The following is a 19603-nucleotide window of genomic DNA, read 5'->3' as shown; positions in this document are numbered from 1 at the left end:
TCATTTTAACCAGTTTTAACCCTATGCAGATTCAATCCTGCTTTGGTTATTGCATTGAGATAATGAAATATTGGAATTCAACATTATTTTAAAGAAATGAGCTCTTAAATTCCACAGATATACTTTTCCAGTGCTTAAGTACCAATTCAAAGACGCACGCGCGCGCGCATGCATGCATACACACACATACACATGCATTTTTTCATTTAAACACTCACACTTCAATAGTTTTGACTAAATGTCTTAAGAAGTGTGATATCTTATTTTTCTTCGAATTATTTATGCATCCAGAATGGTATAGAATATAGGAATTGCAGATTTCCGCTAAGCCACATAGAAATACAGTAAAAAAAACACCGAATTTGTAGGGATTACAAAGAAATTTTGGAATTATAGTGTCAAAAATCAAACCAAAGAAAGAAATTAGGATTGAATGAGTCGTTCATTCTTAATAACCATACAAGGGAAGCAACTTATCTCACATATAAAAATCAAATATTTTACTGTCAAGTCGAGTTGGCAGAATCGTTAGCATACGGAGCAAAATGCCGAGCGACGTTTCGTCCGTTTTTACGTTCTGGGTTCAAATGCCGCCGGGATTGACTTTGTCTTTCATCCTCGAGGGGGATTTAAAGTAACCACTTCCCATAGAAAAGCTATCAACTACTAGAGAATCTATTTCCAATGAGCTCATAGTATATATTGCTCTAGTACATCTGTCACATATCAAGCTCACTTTATCTGTTCATCTGCCGGTAATGAAGGTTGACTCTAAAGCAGTGGTCTTCAACCAGGGTCCATATGGCCCTTGTGGTGTGTCCATTTAAGATTTTGTTGTCAAAATTTATGTGCAATAAACTGGTTATATTTCTACAGTGCATAAAAAAATTTTAACATTTTTTAATATACAATAATCCCTCACCATATCGTGGTTCACCTATCATCATCATCGTCGTCGTCGTCGTTTAACGTCCGATTTCCATGCTAGCATGGGTTGGACGATTTGACCGAGGACTGGTGAAACCAGATGGCTACACCAGGCTCCAATCTGATTTGGCAGAGTTTCTACAGCTGGATGCCCTTCCTAACGCCAACCACTCAGAGAGCACAGTTTATTATTTAAGCTTATGTCAATTTCTCCATGGTGTTGTTTTGCATTTATAATAAAATAAATATATGCAAATCAAAAAAATATATATAATACAGTGGTGCTCCAGCATGACCACAGTAAAAAAAAAAACGAGTATTGTTTCTACTTCACAGATTTTCACCTATCACAGGAGATTTTGGAATGTAACACCCACAATAGTTGAGGGATTACTGTAATTCTTAATAATATTTAATTATAAAAAAATAACAAGAGTTTTTAGACATTGAGAAAAAGATGCATGAAAGGAGTCCATAAGCAAAACATGCCTGAGAAACACAACTCTAAAGCATAAGTTGTTGGCACTCCATCGCTTACGACATCGAGGGTTCCAGTTGATCCGATCAACGGAACAGCCTGCTCGTGAAATTAACGTGCAAGTGGCTGAGCACTCCACAGACACGTGTACCCTTAACGTAGTTCTCGGGGATATTCAGCATGACACAGTGTGACAAGACTGACCCCTTGAATTACATGCACAACAGAAACAGGAAGTAAGAGTGAGAGAAAGTATTGGTGAAAGAGTACAGCAGGGTTCACCACCATCCCCTGCTGGAGCCTCGTGGAGCTTTAGGTGTTTTCGCTCAATAAACACTCACAACGCCCGGTCTGGGAATCGAAACCGCGATCCTATGACCACGAGTCCACTGCCCTAAACACTGGGCCATTGTGCCTCCACTATACCCAAGCAAAATATAATACAATATGTAACACACACACATACACATATATACATAGATGGTAACCTGATGAACTAGAGTTACACAACATGGATGTTGAGCATACTGCATACCCGACTGTACTCTGCTAGCTTCAAAATAAAAACTCTTAACAAAACAATTGTAGCAATACCAGATAACCCATTCAGCTGTTTTTATTGTGTGTGCATATGTGTATGTACATATACATTTGTATGTGTATATGTGTGTGTGTGTGTGTGTGTATTCAGATATATGCATAGAAATTCATATATATATATAGAGGGAAAGGGGTATTTGAGGACATTTAAATACAGGGGAATTACTCTCTTCAAATAGGTTAGCATTTTATCTACTCTCATGACAGATAAAATGCTAGTATAAAAACTGATAAGGTATGCAGTCATTGTTGCCATATGTGATTTAGAAATTGCCAACTTTCTAAATATTGCAAGATGTTTTGTACACAAAGTTTTGATAATACTCAGACAGGAATGTTTCTACTGTATCAAAGAGAAGAATGCATTCTAAATATTTGGATACCACAATTCATCCAATGGGTCCAAAGCATTATCAATAATGATTCCAGAAAATCAATTAGGGCCATCACCAAAGAACTTGGGGTGTCAGAGTGGACTTTCAAAATTCTGGTGCACAAGGAGATAAAATATAAGTTACATGTACTGAGAAGAGGCCAATTCAAGTCTGCTAAGACAGAAGCAACTTGTCTGAGCTATGCTAAGTGGTTACTTAATGAGCTGAAAAAATCTTATGAACATAACATGCTGTGGTTCTTCTCTGATGAGAAAAACTTTTACCAAGACCAAAACTCTAACTGGAGAAGTGACAGATGGTTATGTGCAGATCCTTCTGGTGTTCACAGAGTGATGCCCACTAAGTTTCCAGCGACCATTATGGTTTTAGAATTAATGCTGCTGGATATGTTGGAGTACTAGGGATTAAGTCCAAGAGATTAGGTGTGAAGCCCTGGATGAATGAAGTATGTTGTGGGAGAGTGTATGTGTTTCAAAAAGACGCAGCGCCTTCTCACAAAACCCACATAACCCAAGAATGGATGTCAAACAATCTTTATGTAACACCAAACTTGAGGCCTCCAAACTCACCAAATCTAAATCCCACAGACTAATAAGATTAGAGCATTATCTGAAGGCAGATTAATCAACACCCGCACAATATCATACCTTCATCGTCTAAGAGGACCTTTTAGCACAGGTACAGCAATGATTCTGGTCCAACGTAGAAGCAGTCATCAAAGCTGAAGGCAAATTCATAGAAGAATCTTGAAACAAGCTTCTCGAGAACTTGTGCACAAATTCTTATTAAAGTACATTCAGTTTTTGCTAGATTAGAGCTGTTTCATCAAATTACCAAACGTCTTCAAATACTTTCACATGCTGTATTTCCCTGCCAGTAACCTGAGTGCAGAAGGATGTTTTATGCAAAAAGCATAAACTAAATCTTAACTGCAGAAGAGACATGAAGTTATCAAGATATCTAATTAATCTAAGGAGGTAAACAAGTGTAAAATATCTACCTTGTGTTCTGCTCTTCAAACTTATTAATGATGGGGTCTGTTTAAAAAACATTTATATATATTCATTATGCAATAACAAGGCTTTCTTAGCTCATTAAACTCCGTTTTCAGCATATCTTTATGAACTTTGTCTTAACAAAAATATGGTGCTTGTTAAAAGTGTCATAAATAAACAAAAAGCATCAAATTAAAATGAAATATAAATCTGGATATGCTTTATAAAACATTTTACCGGGCAACATATGGATGTTGTAAGCCTTCATCTACTGTGATTCTTTTGTCAGGATTGAAATGTAGTAACTTCATCACCAAATCTACAGCTTCAGGTGATATATCCTTTAATATTTCTGATAATTCTTTCTTTGGTCTGAAATATAAGAAGTAACAAAATGAATATATTTTCAGAAAAATTCTTTAAATGATCACTAAAATAAATGAGATACATAATATACAGAATGAAAAATAGTGGGAATAAAAATTAGAATGATGAGCAAAGAATGGAATAAATAAAATAGGTCAAAAAGTTTCAATATAGAGATAAAGATAATAGAAACAGATATGCATTTAAAACATAGAGTGTGACACAAATGGTACTGATATTTTTAAAACAAAATAAAAATTAATTTTCTGTAGCAGGATTGAGATGAAAATTAAACTTATATCGGACATCTAATAAGATAAACAAACTATGAAAGGATACATATAAGTTCTATTGTAATTGTCAAATCTATTGAAACTACAATTCATACTGTGCTAAACTAGCAGACGATGGACCACTCAATGCATCCACCTTTCCACCTCTTGTTTTACATTCCTATTCTATTCTATTTCAAACTCAAAGTTAAACATTTTACCCAGTCTTTTTCTGAAAACCGCATCCCAATATAACTCCTTTATCAACAAACAGAAGTTCAATCTGGAGATCAGACTAAGATGTTTTTAAAACCATTTTAGCATTAAAAAAGTTTAATTAAAAGCAACTTAACCCTTTAGCATTTAAACTGGTCATATCTGGCCCAAATATTCTTTTCTACTCTAGGCACAAAACCCAAAATTTGGGGGGAGGGGGGGCCAGTCAATTAGATCGACCCAGTATGCAACTGGTACTTAATTTATCGACACTGAAAGGATGAAAGACAAAGTCGGCCATGGCGGAATTTGAACTCAGAACGGCCCAAATATTGAACCTGTTTTATGTCCAAACTGGCTAGATCCAGCCTCTTACACCTACCTTACAATGTCATTCTAAAAATGAATAATTATATTATTGAAGTTACAAAGTTACGAGATAATGCATGATTAATTTTAAACAATGTAAATACATAAGCATTACCTTTGACGGAGTAATCTGAATGTTAAAAGTTTAAGTAGGAATCAGAACATGATTGAATATAGTTATAGTGCTAAAAAATTCAAACTAGTCAAACTGCAAGTGTTATATAGAAAAACTCAGCAGATTGGCTACTGTAATCTCTCACATATTTCCCACCTGTAGGTTTACTGAATGAGTAAAATGACCAGTTCTATAAGACACTTTTGCAAATTACCACAAAAATAGCTAAATATTAACATTATTTATAATTTTAATGGAAAATCTGGCAAACATTGAGATGGCTATCCTGAATACAGAGACTGTGATTATTAGATAAGGGAAAGGAAACAAAACTCAAGAAGTTCTGTGATGCAAATCCTTTAGCCATCTACACCACATGCAAGAGGAAAATTAGCCATGCTACTTTTCACTTACTGTTTAGGTCCAACTGACTTAATCATGGCCTAAAAAGATACAGACAAGTAGACTCAAAATCCAAGTCTAAAGTGATGAAGACTAATAGTTAACACTACTAACATCTGGGTGTTCATCAGTAACAGAAAGTAGTGAACTTTAATATCATTTTGGAAGCAGTTTTATTCATCATCCTCATCATCGTCATTTAACGTCCGCTTTCCATGCTAGCATGGGTTGGACGATTTGACTGAGGACTGGTGAACCAGATAGCTACACCAGGCTCCAATCTGATTTGGCAGAGTTTCTACAGCTGGATGCCCTTCCTAACGCCAACCACTCAGAGAGTGTAGTGGGTGCTTTTAAGTGCCACTGGTACGAAGGCCAGTCAGGCGGTACTGGCAACGGCCATGCTCAAAATGGTGTATTTTATGTGCCACCCGCACAAGAGCCAGTCCAGGGCCACTGGCAATGATCTCGCTCATCATGAAAAAAGGCATTTATTCAGTAAAATCAGTTGCACATAAAAGTATAAGGATATTCATGAAAGACTGGTAAGGTGCCAGAACATTTTATGTATCTGCTACATAGGAGTAACTGATAACAACTACATGGAGTCCAAAAAAGCACAAGAAATGTTTAGGCCAAATTTAAGAATATTAAGGTTAATAGATAACATAATAGCAGAGTTAAAGAGCTGTTTTGCAGATATGTCTAATTTATAAACCAGACCATCAAATGCTACAATATATTGCCAGTTACATTGCACTTCCAATTCTTTCTTGATTGCATCACTTTTTACCCAAATAGTTTATCTAAATTGTCTTCCCATCATTATGAAAGCTTTCTAAATGGCCTTTCCCGGTCTCTTGTACATTCACCAAAAGAAAAACCCTATAAAACAACAATCTTTCATACTTCAATAGCTCGCCTGCCTCTATTCTCTTAAACTGTTTACAATAAGAACAGCAATAGTAAAGATAATATGGATTACTGACTCAGTCTGATGCGCAAAATGTGGAAGAGGAAATCCTGCAGCGGCATTTCAAATATCAGAATATCCAAAGAAATTTTAGAAAGAAAATCGAGGTACAGTAAAACATGTTTCTGCTTTTGAAGAAATCATAAAGGAAGTTGAAACTCATATTCAAGCAAGACAAAATACTCCTATAAGAGGAGGATAAAATGTTGAAGTTTACCATCAGCACAAAGAAAAATGTAAAATAGTATTGCAAAGAGGGAAGTAAACATAGCTTTAGTGGCATACTTAGATGGTTTTGGATGTTTGCTCCACAATCATGAGGTTCAAGTTCAACCTGACTACAAAGCAATTTTGGCACCCTTTACCATAACTTTAGGTTGACTAAGACTTGTGAATAAAATTGAGTAACAAGAAATTATTTCAAAGCGCATCTGATGGATTGACGTTGTAATTCGAAGGTCTAGACTTCTCACATTTCTACTTGAGAATAATATTCTGAAGAGTATATGTGTTTGTGGAACACTCAGCCATTTACATGCTAATACAATGAATAAGTAATTCAGTATATGTTCATCACTAAAACCAGATGAAAGTCCATTTTATTATCCAGCTAAGATGCTTAGAAGCAGGCAACATCTAAACAAACTCTGTTTTGACAATGTTTGTAGGGAAATCAAAACCAGCTGACAACAGCTTTCTTGTTTTTTGCCTTATGTGTCTCTGAATAAGCTACAAATAATTTTGAAATATAGTAAAATATTTTATTCTATCTTAAGTGCCTCAAATTTTATGACTGTTATTTTATTTCCAAACACAACTTAAGAAATTAAAGTGCAATGCATTTGGTTACAGTGTCAATTAAGTACTTACAGAGTAAGAAATTAACAACAAAACTAAAAGATAAAACAAATTTCCTACATCAGTCAATCATAGAATGCTTACAAAAATATAATTTAATATAATTTTCTTACCTTAATTGAGCTTTCTCTAAAATAGATGCACCATACATAGTTTTGAGACTGTCAATATCTGGAAAAAAAAAGGATAAGTGATTTTAGCAGATTTATAAAGCAAACCTTTCTATTCTATAATTAATTACCATAACATTTTTTTCTATTGGTTAGTCTACTGAGGAGTTTAACATCTACATAGTGTAACACCACCACCTGGTTCTCTTTAGTGGAGTTTACTCTGTTGCAAGCATTTCATGTATTCATTGGTTTGAGGCGAACACCATTTCCAATTGAAGTTTTCTTTGTAAAACATCACTGCTTGTAAGTTATATAAAAAGTTATAACTATAGTTGAAATAGTTTTTCCAGGTTCAAAAGTTTAGCAAGCAATAATCATGGAAAATATTTCATTGTAAAGAGCAGAGAATACAGACAAATATCTGCAGATGACTAAAATAATATAAAATTACGATAACTAAATTACCTATACAATCAGTTATTTAGGTGATGAAAATTACGGAGAGAGTTATAGTTCGAATGATAAGGACTAGAATTAAGCTACATGAAACGCAGCTTAGCTTTGCCCCAAGAACAAGCTCTAATGATGCTATCTTCATAGTCAAGCAACTGCAAGTGAAGTACTTAGCTAAGAATAAACTTTTATACTTGGCATTTGTTGATTTAAAGAAAGCCTTTGATAGTGTACCCTGTTGTGTGATATGGTGGGCTATGAGGAGGCTAGGGGTAGATGAAGGGCTTGTGAAAGCTCTACAGGCCATGTACAGAGAAGCTGTTAGTAAGGTGAGAGTTATGAGTTAACCATGAGTGTAGTGAAGAATCTGGTGTGGAGGAAGGCATTCATCAAGGCTCAGTTCTCAGTCCTTTCCATTTCATCATTGTCCTTCAGACCAAAGGGCTGGCAGCCCCTGAGAACTACTATATTGTGATGATCTTGCCCTCATAGCAAATTCTATATGAGAGCTAAAAAAGAAATTCCAGGTGTGGAAGCAAAACCTGGAATCTAAGGGCCTTAAGGTTAACTTAGCATAGACTAAGGTTCTAGTAAATAAGACAGAACAGACAGGACCCTACTTACTTCAGGTCTGCTTGATTTGTAGGAAAGGTGTAGGCAGGAATTCCATATGGTGTACCCAGTGCTAGCTATGGACACACAAGAGATTCAGTGGAATGATAGGAAGGTTGTCAGAGAAAGTAGTATTCATACATGGAAGATGCACAGGAGCCATAAAAGCTACAGATACTCAGGAAATTGATTTTCTCAAATGCCTTAGAATCTCATTAGAGGCAGGGGATAATTTCTGTTACATAGGAGACCAAATTAGTAGTGAAGGGAGATGTATAGAAAGTGTAACAGCTAGAATAAGAATAGGATAGAGAAAATTCAAAGAACTTTTACCTCTGTTGGCAACCAAAGATCTCTTTCTCTATGATGCATGTATATGAACAGTAAGTTTACATGGTAGTGAAAAACATGCTCTGAATGCAAAGGGCTTGTGAAGGCTGGAGAGGAATGAGGCTAGTATGCTCGGATGTGCAATGTATGTGTACATGTGTGACAGAGTGCTAGTGTATTGAGAGAGAAGTCAGGCATAAGAGGAATTAGATGCAGTGTGCAAGAGAGAAGACTGTGCTGGTTTACTCATGTGATGCAGATGGATGTTAACAGCTTCAAAAAGGAGAGCTGATCTCTTTCAAAGTGGATGGAACATGTGGAAGAGGGAAACCCATGTAGACATGAAGCTGAAGTACTGAAGGATGACCTCTGGATGCTGAACCTTTCAGACAAGATGACAAAGGACCAAGAAACCTGCCACCTTACTGTACACAAGAGGACCCATCCTCCATTGCAGAAATGTTAAGACCACTTCCCCTGATGAAGAGGATTGGCCTACAAGAGCTTTGTGCTAGTGCCTTAAAAAAAGCACTCATGCCAGCACCATGTAAAAGCATTTGTGTCGGTGCCACGTTAGAAACACCCAACACACACTGTAAAGTTGTTGGAATTAGGAAGAGCATCCAGCCATAAGAACCAAGCCAAATCAGACTGGAACCTGGTGCAGCCCTCCAGCTGGCCAGCCCTGGTCAAACCATCCAACCGATGCCAGCATAGAACTGATCCACAATGCAAAAGAAAGAATAGTATTACAAGTTCATGTAGTCTTATAAATCAGTCAAATGTAATAATTATTCTATATGGAATTTCTACTAATATAGACAGATTGTTACACTGACAAGAATCATATATGGTTCTTAAAGATTCTCACAATGGTTGAAGATAATTTTTGCGGTGACTTCCAGAATGAAATGATTGCAAAATAAACTAAACTAACATATTTACCTTCTTGTTTAGGTGGCTGAATGGTTGACATGATTACTTCAATTTGATTAATTGTAGAGGACCCTGGGAACAGTGGCTTTCCAGTTAACATTTCTCCTAAAATACAACCAAGGCTCCACATGTCAACACCTTTTGTATACCTAAAAGTAAAATAGCCAATAATAAAAGCATTATACTCATGCAAAAATATAAATAAAAGTCTTATAAAAGGGCAAGATAAATCATTAAAAAACATTTTATAAAAACTTTAACGTATCAAATCATACTGTTTGACTTTGTTGAGTAATTAGTAACACTTGTTTCAGGAAGGATATTGAGGAGAGCTGATTTCAAAACTTACATTAGTTTTGGACTAAAAACAAAAGTGAATGTAAAGAGCCCCTTCAGTCATGAATGATCATGGGATTGCATCTAGAAAGTTCCCCTCTGAGGCACAAGTCTTGGCAAGGTTGTTTATGGAAGACCAACAGTCACCCATGCATACCAACCTCCTCTCTCCATTCCACTAATGTTATCTGAGGGAAAGGCAAAGGCTGATATAACTTGGCACCGGTGACGTCACAACTCATTTCTACAGCTGAGTGGACTGGAGCAACGTGAAATAAAGTGCCTTGCTCCAGAACATAATACATAGCCTAGTCTGAGAATCGAACTGACTACCTCGTGATTATGAGCCCAACACTCTAACCGCTGAGTTTTGCACCTTCACTAATTTTGGACTAGTAACAAATCTTGTTACAATTCATATTGCATGAGATAATAAAAAATTGTACAAGCATTAATGACTTTAAGTAAATCATACATAGCACAGTTTAAATAACCATTGCATTATATCCAAAAGTTCACAATTTTAGTTTCCTTGTTTTTTGCTTTTTCAGTTTTGCATCTTCTGTAACAAAAAATGTAAACTTTTATAAGCATATTATATTTTTATTTAATCTTATTCTTATATATATTGTTCCTGAAAATGAAAGGAAATACATTTTGTTTTTGAATTTATTTGGCAAAAATTTTGATTTGAATCTATGTTGAAAAGCAATATTGTCATATTTCAGAAGAGCCATTAAGACCTATAAACAAACTTAATGGTTATTTTTCATTATACTTTTTTTCTTTTCTCAGAAAATTTTTGTCACTACTTTGCTCTTTTTAAATGGTTTACATTTTTAAATGATTTACATTTGACAATTCATTTTCCCTCTGTGTTTATGTTGTTATGTTACATCTTATGGCAAGTATGAGGACTGAAGATGAGGCATAAATTTTGGTTTTTATTCATTTTCCTTTTATATTTTGAATTTTGGGAGAATGAGTAAGTCAATTACATCGACCCCAGTACTCAACTGGTACTTATTTTATCAACCCTGTAAGGATGAAAGGCAAAGTCAACCTCAGTAGCATTTGAATCCAGAATGTAAACACAGACAAAGGTCGCTAAGCATTCTTCCTGACATGCTAACAATTCTGCCTGCTCATCCCCTATTCATTCCTTTTATTGAGTGGGTGTAATGGGGTCAGTACTTACTTCTTGTATTCCTACAGCCTCTGTAACCTGTTTTATTTAATGTCAGGTATTTTTGAACCTTTCATCATTTTTCTTTTTTTTTTTTGATCTGCTGTGTTTCTATACAACATATTGATTGAGTATGAATGCTTGCATTTTTTTATTTTTTATATTATGGTATTCTCTCTTCCTGTGAAGGTCGTGATGATATCCCATGGAAAGAGGACTTTACATTGTGACTTGAATGGAGACAGCCAGCAACTGTAAAAAGGGTGGGCAGAGTTGAAGGGTGATGACCAATGAGCCACATATGTTTACCTGGATCTCACTTGTGCGGGTGACATGTAAAAGCACCCACTACACTCTCAAAGTGGTTGACGTTAGGAAGGGCATCCAGCTGTAGAAACTCTGCCAAATTGGATTGGAGCCTGGTGTTGCCATCCGGTTTCACCAGTCCTCAGTCAAATCGTCCAACCCATGCTAGCATGGAAAGCGGACGTTAAACGACGATGATGATGATGATGAGGTAATAAACTTTAATATAAATGGATATTAGCATCAAAACTCTTATTTAAATTTTTGATATATAACCAAGGAGATCGATATCCATAAGGAGTTTACTATAGACCTTTGTGGACGAATTTTTGCTATTTTGGTAACGATTACATGTTTTATCTCACTAATACATTGTGTAGATATCATTATATGAACACGTATATATATATATATATATATATAATAATAATAATAATAATAAAGGAGTTACGACGCAAAAACGTATAAATTCAAAAGAACATATTTATCTTCTTCAATATATATTTCAGTATAAAGAATTCATTAAGAGGCTTAAATCAAAATTTCTTTACACATCATTCAGGAATAAATATAACATCAGAAAAAATACATTCTGTTTAAAAATACAAACCGTTCATATACACACACATATACACATACAAAAATAAATATACAAATACTCTCAGTTTAAGATATATTATTTTAAGTATATGAACAGATAGGGTAAAAGGATAGAGACTCCCTTTGGTCATGAATGACCATGGGATTGCATCTAGAAAGTTACCCTCTGAGGCATAAGTCTACGCAAGGTTGTTTATGGAAGACCAGCAGTCGCCTATGCATACCAGCCTCCCCTCTCCACACCACCAATGTTATCCTTGGGAAAGGCAAAGGCCGATACAGCTTGGCACCAGTGATGTCACAAATCATTTCCATAGCTGGGTGAACTGGAGCAATATGAAATAGGGTGTCTTGCTCAAGAACATAACACATAGCCCAGTCCGGAAACCAAACTAGCCCAACACTCTAACCACTAAGCCAATAGAAAAATAATTACTTACTTATGAGATCCAAGGAGAATCTCTGGTGCACGATACCATCGAGTTGCAACATATTCTGTTAAATTTGGGTCACCTGTCTCATCTTTCCCAATTTGAGATATAGATCTTGCTAAGCCAAAATCACATAGCTTTACCAGACAATCACTATTTAATAGAATATTCGATGGCTGAAATAGAAGTTTATTGAAATTTATTATTGAGTATTAGAGATGGTGAATGTAATAGTAAGGTTGATGCCTTACACAAATATTGAATTAGTAATTAATATTCAACTTAATGTTGGTAATGTTTATAAATAGTTGTAGAGGAAATTAAGATAGAAATAGAATAGAATTCAAGTTAATCAATATGAATAATTTGTTTATAATTTGGGAATTTTATTCATGCACTTCTTTGCTGAAAATTGTTTTAAAAGCAGTAACTTTGCTATCATGATGATATATCAGGTTAGTTCTACCTATATTTTTCTTGAAATTAGATTAATTTATGCTTTTGTGCTTTGTTACACAATATAACAGAATGGAAACTTCAGGGAATTTAAACAGCTGCTTTTTTTTTTTTATTATTATTCGGACTGATTTCATGTAACTATTTGTAAAATAGCCCTGATATGCCTTTATTTTTAATCAATTCATTTTTGTGTTAGGTTGACTCTCTCTCTCTCTCTCTCTCTCTTCCCCCTTTCTCCCTCTCCTGCTCTCTCTCTCTCTCTCTTCCCCCTTTCTCCCTCTCCTGCTCTCTCTCTCTCTCTCTGAAGGATAAAAAGAATCAACAATGGATTAAACCAGGAAAAAAAAACACCTATGCGAGAGATGGCATAGAAACTTAATGAAGTTCCACAAAGGTAAATATAGACCCAAATTTGTTCCAGATTTAAGCTCGTAACTAAGACATAAAATTTTTTTTTTTCCTGTTCTCTTTTACTGAATTTTCAAATTTTAGAGATTCTTTGTTCTAAATAACATGAATTTGGGAATTTTAGAGATTCTTTGAGCTATAATGCATGTGCTTGAGAATTCTTCTTTTTTTCTCTTTCTACAGGAAAATTACACTGAAATTTATGAAGAAATAAATAAGCAGATGAAAATAAATAAGTACATGAAAATAGCTAAGAAGCAGTTAAAATTTCTATTTCATTGTTAGCAGTGTGAACAGAAATATTTTGAAGCATTCGGTGTGTGTGTGTGTGTGTGGGTGGGGAGAGATTAGTGGACAAGTAATGAATGTAGAAAATAGGGAATCTCTTTTTGAAGAAAAGAAAAGGTAGTTTAATTTTAGCAGATGAGATTAATTCTGAACAAAAACAGTCTGTAAGGTGTATGAAGTTTCATGGTAGTGAGACAAAATTTATTATGTGAAAATGTGCTGTTTGTAAATAAAGAAAGATCAAATCAAATAAGACATGGAACAAAGTGATGAGGTTAGATGTTAGGACAGTTGGACTGACAGCTGAGACAACCAAGGTTAAGAGGACTTGAGAAAAGCTGTCAAATCCATGTCATCGTGGAAAAATGGATGTCAACAATAACGATGATTGAATAAACAATTTTAAAAATTAGGTGAATAGTAAACAAACATATGTGAGATAAATAGTGAAGATAACATACATGTCTGGAAAGATTTTAAAGAAAATACCTTCTGATCCCTATGAATAACATTGCCAGAATGTAAGTATTTGGTTGCTTTAAATAACTGATACATAATATAGCGCTTGTGAACATCTTTAAGAATATTTCCACGTTTAATTACATTATGAAGATCTGTGTCTAAAATAAAAAGAAAAAGAAAAGATCAACAGTGAAAATAATTTAAAATTTTAGCCATACCCACAATATTGTTAGGAGCTAAATAGACTGTGAATGAAGAGTAGAGGTGAAGTATGGAAAACTAAATTAGGAAGGAATTTCAAGAAGTTTCATGTTGAAAAAGGATGGTTGAGCAAAATGTATAGCACACAGTCTTCAAGATATTTAATAATGGTGATTGCTCAAAGTTGCATAGAATAAGGTCAACAAAACCAGAGGGTTTTGTAGAAATTGAAAAGACAAAGCATACAGTTTTCTCTTGTAATTTTCCTTAGGATGTAGTCTAGAATAAGTGGATGAGTATGTGGTAGTACAACATCCCAAATTACAAATATAGTATACAACACATTTGCTCTTTGTAAACATTTGGTAGCAGCTGAGGGGGAAAAAATATGTTCTGACACTGAAGAAAAAATTCATCCTTTGTGCTGCACTATTGTGTATATGAAGAATGTAGACTCTATGAAGAATGTAGACTCACAAAAGGAACATTTTGAAGAAAGATAGGTCTAGAAATCAATGATATAGGATTTGGTCTTGAGATGTTTGTCTGTGGTGGTGAACTGGCAGAGTCTTTAGAGTGGCGGATGGAATGTCTTGTAATAGTCATTCCAGTTCTTTGTGTTCTGAGTTAAAATTCTGTTGAGGTCATCTTTGCCTCTCATCCTTCCAGGCTGAATAAATAAAGAACCAGTCCAGGATAGACTGGAGGAATGGTATCAAACAATATGTTTTGCTGCATCTGCATTCTGAGTTCAAATCCCACCAAGGTCATCTGGTTTGCAACCACTACGTGGTACGTAGATGCATCTAGTGAAGCCCACTCTGATGCGAGCATTCAGATCAGATTAGGCCTCTGATTTGAGAATGCCTTCCTTTCTCTCTCCCTTCTGTCAGTCCCAGAGGCCCTGAAAAGGGTCATGCACATTGCTCTTCCTCTTGACTAAACAAAAAAAAAATTGTGATGTTGAATAAGATAAAATTCTCAACACACTACAATGTGTTTTGCAAGAAGTTGATTACACAGGATATGAAAGCCAAAATGCTGAAATAGCAAATGGATAAAAGACATTTGAAAAGCAACAGAAAGGTGTAGTAGTTGTTGGCATTGAGTATGAGAGATCTGAAGTAACCAATTAGGCTGTCAATAAAGAAAACTGTTTTGACTGAGTTCTGATATACTTTAAGGTCAAACAGAATTCTATTTAATACATGTCAAATGGCTTTGTATGGGTTTGTTTGTTTGCTTGTTTTTTGGGGGGAGGGTATTTTTTGTTTTGTTTTTTGTCTGTTTTTTGTTTTGTCTTTTGAAAATTATGTACTCTGAGAATAACAGGCAGTGTTCACAGCCTCTGTAAATTTCTCCACTAGCCTCAGAGATGTTCCACTAACATGCAGAATACACTGGAAAGACTTTCTTGAGAGGACCAACACTAATTCTCACCCCTGCCTTGAAGCACTTGGCAATGAATCCATCCAGTGTATGCTGGAAATCATCTTCTGATGAGCCAAGTAGCATCATAGCATCTGCAAATATCAACCGATGGATCTTACAACCACTGATTGTGATACCTTTGCCACAACAGCTGTGCATGTTATTCCAGTTCATAGAAATTTTGAAGAGGAGAGGTGACAAGATACACCTCTGTCAAAGTCCAACACCCACATAGAAAGGTATTGACTCAGCACCATATACCTGAACACAAACATCTGAATATTTATAGTGGGACTTTATGGCAACCAGAAGTTGCCCATTAATGTCAAACTCTTGCTAAACCATGCACAGCTTGTCCTGTAGCACATGGTCATATGTCTTTTCAAGACCTACAAAGCAAGTATACATTAGTCCTGCAATTTCTCAAAGATATGCTGTAAAGTGAATATCTGATTGGTTGTGTTGCTTCCAGGACAGCAGCCACACTGTTCTTCAGCAAGTTTGGGCTCAATATTTTCCCTATATCTCTTTTCCAAACACTAAGCATAGTAGACATAACTGGGGAGACTCAACAAGGAGCTTCCTTTATAATCAGAACACTTTCTCTTGTCGCTTTTCTTAAAAATTGGGATTATCACCCCAGATTACCATTTCTTTGGTGTCTTTCCAAAGGGTCCAAGCCACCTGGCATACCCAAGTCAGCTAGAGAATACTTTCTCTGTTTAAGGCTTTAACATCTCTCTCAGGCTGAATTTCATCCCCTGCAATAACTGCTGTCCTTTAAATTCATTCTTTTTAGTCTTATACACCTTGAATTACTTTCTTTTCATTCACTGACAAAGTAAATTCATGGCATTATTTACTTATTGCCGCAATAAAACTTTCAGTCTGTTTCCAATGTAGAAGAAACATCTAGTTCAAAACATACAAACATTTATTTAAATAACACCATGAACATATATTTTCCATATTAAGATAATTATAGAAATAAAATACAATCCTTACCCATGAATTCAAACACAAGGTAGATGTCATGATCATTTTCAGCTTTTATCACTTTCTGTAATTTTATGACATTTGGATGATCACAGAAATTTTTAAGAAACATAATCTCCCGGAATGTTCTCTACAAAGATACAGATATAAGAAGTAAATCATCATCATCATCATCATCATCATCATCATCATCATCATCATCATCATCATCATCATCATCATCGTTTAACGTCTGCTTTCCATGCTGGCATGGGTTGGACGATTTGACTGAGGACTGGTGAACCAGATGGCTACACCAGGCTCCAATCTGATTTGGCAGAGTTTCTACAGCTGGATGCCCTTCCTAACGCCAACCACTCCGAGAGTGTAGTGGGTGCTTTTACATGCCACCGGCACGAAGGCCAGTCAGGTGGTACTGGCAACGGCCACGCTCAAAATGGTGTATTATACGTGCCACCTGCACAGGAGCCAGTCCAGCGGCTCTGGCAACGATCTCACTCGAATGTCTTTACACGTGCCACCAGCACAAGTGCCAGGAAGGCGACGTTGGGCACAGGTGCCATCACGATTTCACTTTCGCTTGCCCCAACAGGTCTTCACAAGCCGAGTTTCGTGTCCAATGAAGGCGACGACGTTGACGTAAAGTATTTTGAAAAGCATCAAAAACTCAAATTGTTATTTTAACCTCAAAAAAAATCAGTAAATTTATTTTACTCATTTATAGACAAACATAGAAAAGAAATCAGACATGTGGTTAAGGAGTATGGTTTGCAATAACACAACACTGTGTTCAATCTTGCTGTATGACAGTCTAAGCAAGTGTTTTCTGCTGTATCCTTGACCATTACTTTGTAAGTGGAAATTTGGTAGACAGAAATTCCATAGAAGTTTGTCATGTACATGTGCATGTTTCTATGTCCACCACTGTTTACTGCATCAAGGTGCATTTTTTAATATCAAAACTGTAACTTGGCAGTTCAATAAATAGAAATCTATAAAATAAGTGTATCAGACTGAAACTAAATACTGCAATTGATATATGAAACTGAAGCCAATGAAAATGGTAACTGAAACCAGTCCAGGAGTAAAAGAACACTTGAAACTGACCTTGTTTTGTTTGTTAATAAATTCATTCCTTTGCTACCAAAACTACAAACCACTGTATTTCACACATGTTATTTACAACTATCTCTATCATTCAAACATGAAAGACTTCATTCTCAACATGTAAAACAGTTTTTAAGTTATTTACCTTTCCTTTCAAAATTAAAAAGAATTTCATACCTGAATAGCGAATCATTTTTACAAACCTATATCACAGTTTGATATAATACTCACTTATTTTCTAAGCATCTGTGATTAAAACAGATTGCATAAACTGACTACCATAAAGAAAGCCACACCCAAAAACTGCTTCTAACCATTCTATTCTGTTTACATTGTTAATACAAAAGCTATTCCATGAAGTTAGATTTCTCTAGAGCATCATATCACACCAATTTCTCATCTATTTTTATACCAATACTTTCCATAAGCTAAATTTTTTGCCAATCTCAGCTCTCTACAACATTTAGTATCTTCATTTACCCAGCACACAGACACTTTAAGCACTCTTGGTCTACTTCTAACTTGCCAAATAACTGAAAAGTATAAAAGAATAAAAGAATAACTCTAAAAGTACAAGTCTTAAGTACAACACTTATCCAACTATTTACTCTGATAATATGCTAAAAAGCGCCAGACTTAACACATTCATTATAAGCAATGATTAATTCCATCTATAAAAGAATGGTTAAGATGATATAAAAGAACCAATTCTAAAATTTCCTTAAAGTTTTTACCTGTGCATCTGTTTCATTTCTAAAAGCATCAAATATCTTTTTAACAGCAACAACATCCCCTGTTTTTCGGTCAGTAGCTTTCCATACAATGCCATATGCCTGAAAATGGGATTAAACTTTAAAATTATATATTTTCAAAACATTTATTTTCAGGCTCAGAAGCAATCTAGAAGAGTGGAAAGAGATGAAAAAAAAATTTACAACATAGAATAAGAACTCAACTTTTCAATACATTTACCTTTTCCACCTGAGAGAAAAAAAAACTAACATGACAGTAAACTTCTTTCATCCTCTACTCATATTCCTAGCAAACACGCATTCACCCAAAATACTCCTGATTGCTTTCTCACCTCCACTAAAACACAACTGTCTCATTGCATGCACCCAAAACACACCTCTTCCAGCTGGACCTTATAGCACTTTATGTCAGCTGGTTGCTCTGAGCTCTGCCAGCTTTATGCCAGTTATTCCAAGCAGCATGAAGGCACATGGCTCAGTGGTTAGAGTGTTGGGTTCACAATCATGAGGTAGTGAGTTTGATTCCCAGACTGGTCTGTGAGTTGTGTTCTTGAGTAAGACACATTATTTCACGTTGCTCCAGTTCACTCAGCTGTAGAAATGAGTTTCAGCATCACTGGTGCCAAGCTGTATTGGCCCCTTTGCCTTTCCTTTGAATAACATCAGTGGCATGGAGAGGGGAGGTTCGTATGCATGGGCAACTGCTGGGCTTCTATGAACAACCTTACCCAGACTTGTGCCACAGAGGGGAATTTTCTAGATGCAATGCCATGGTCATTCATGACTAAAAGGGGTCTTTACCCCAAACAGCACACTTGTTTCATACGTAACCTATCAGTAACAACTAAACAAGTATCTAAAAACTGGGGCTTTTAGTCATGTCCTTCCATGTTGACACAACAAAAACTCAATGTCCTTAGTACCTTCTACCAAAACATTAGGGAAATCTATCCTCCCCTCTTTTTTCATCAAACAAAATAGAGTTTGCATCTATATAATTCTTCTTTACCATAATGTTCGGCAAATTTTAAGTTTAAAATATCTTAATTTTTAACAAACACTGCAATTTGTCCATTCTTTTTTCTATCCTCACAGCCCTCCATTCTAAGAGAAACATTGCATTAGATAGAGAAAGTGGAAAAAAGATCATGAAATGTTACAGAAACATTTTGCATTCCATGTTTATAACATGGAACTAACTAGAGTTTGAATAAAGATATTATAATTAAG

The 19603-nt window shown here is 35.4% G+C and overlaps 1 protein-coding gene across 1 annotated transcript in view; it reads right to left on the bottom strand.

Annotated features, from left to right (window-relative positions):
- Positions 1-19603, bottom strand: part of LOC106881387 (extracellular signal-regulated kinase 2) — a 45335-nt gene that overhangs the window by 16170 nt on the left and 9562 nt on the right. The window contains exons 2-8 of the mRNA XM_089358344.1: positions 18356-18454; positions 16524-16644; positions 13914-14044; positions 12279-12445; positions 9420-9559; positions 7080-7137; positions 3633-3767 (exon numbers count right to left, since the gene is read on the bottom strand). Coding sequence (XP_089214470.1) covers positions 3633-3767; positions 7080-7137; positions 9420-9559; positions 12279-12445; positions 13914-14044; positions 16524-16644; positions 18356-18454 — 851 coding nt within the window. The remainder of the gene's footprint in view (positions 1-3632; positions 3768-7079; positions 7138-9419; positions 9560-12278; positions 12446-13913; positions 14045-16523; positions 16645-18355; positions 18455-19603) is intronic.

Source organism: Octopus bimaculoides, chromosome 10, assembly GCF_046866305.1.
Source record: "Octopus bimaculoides isolate indiv1 chromosome 10, ASM4686630v1, whole genome shotgun sequence".
NCBI lineage: Eukaryota > Metazoa > Mollusca > Cephalopoda > Octopoda > Octopodidae > Octopus > Octopus bimaculoides.
This window is presented reverse-complemented; position numbering and strand designations above follow the sequence as displayed.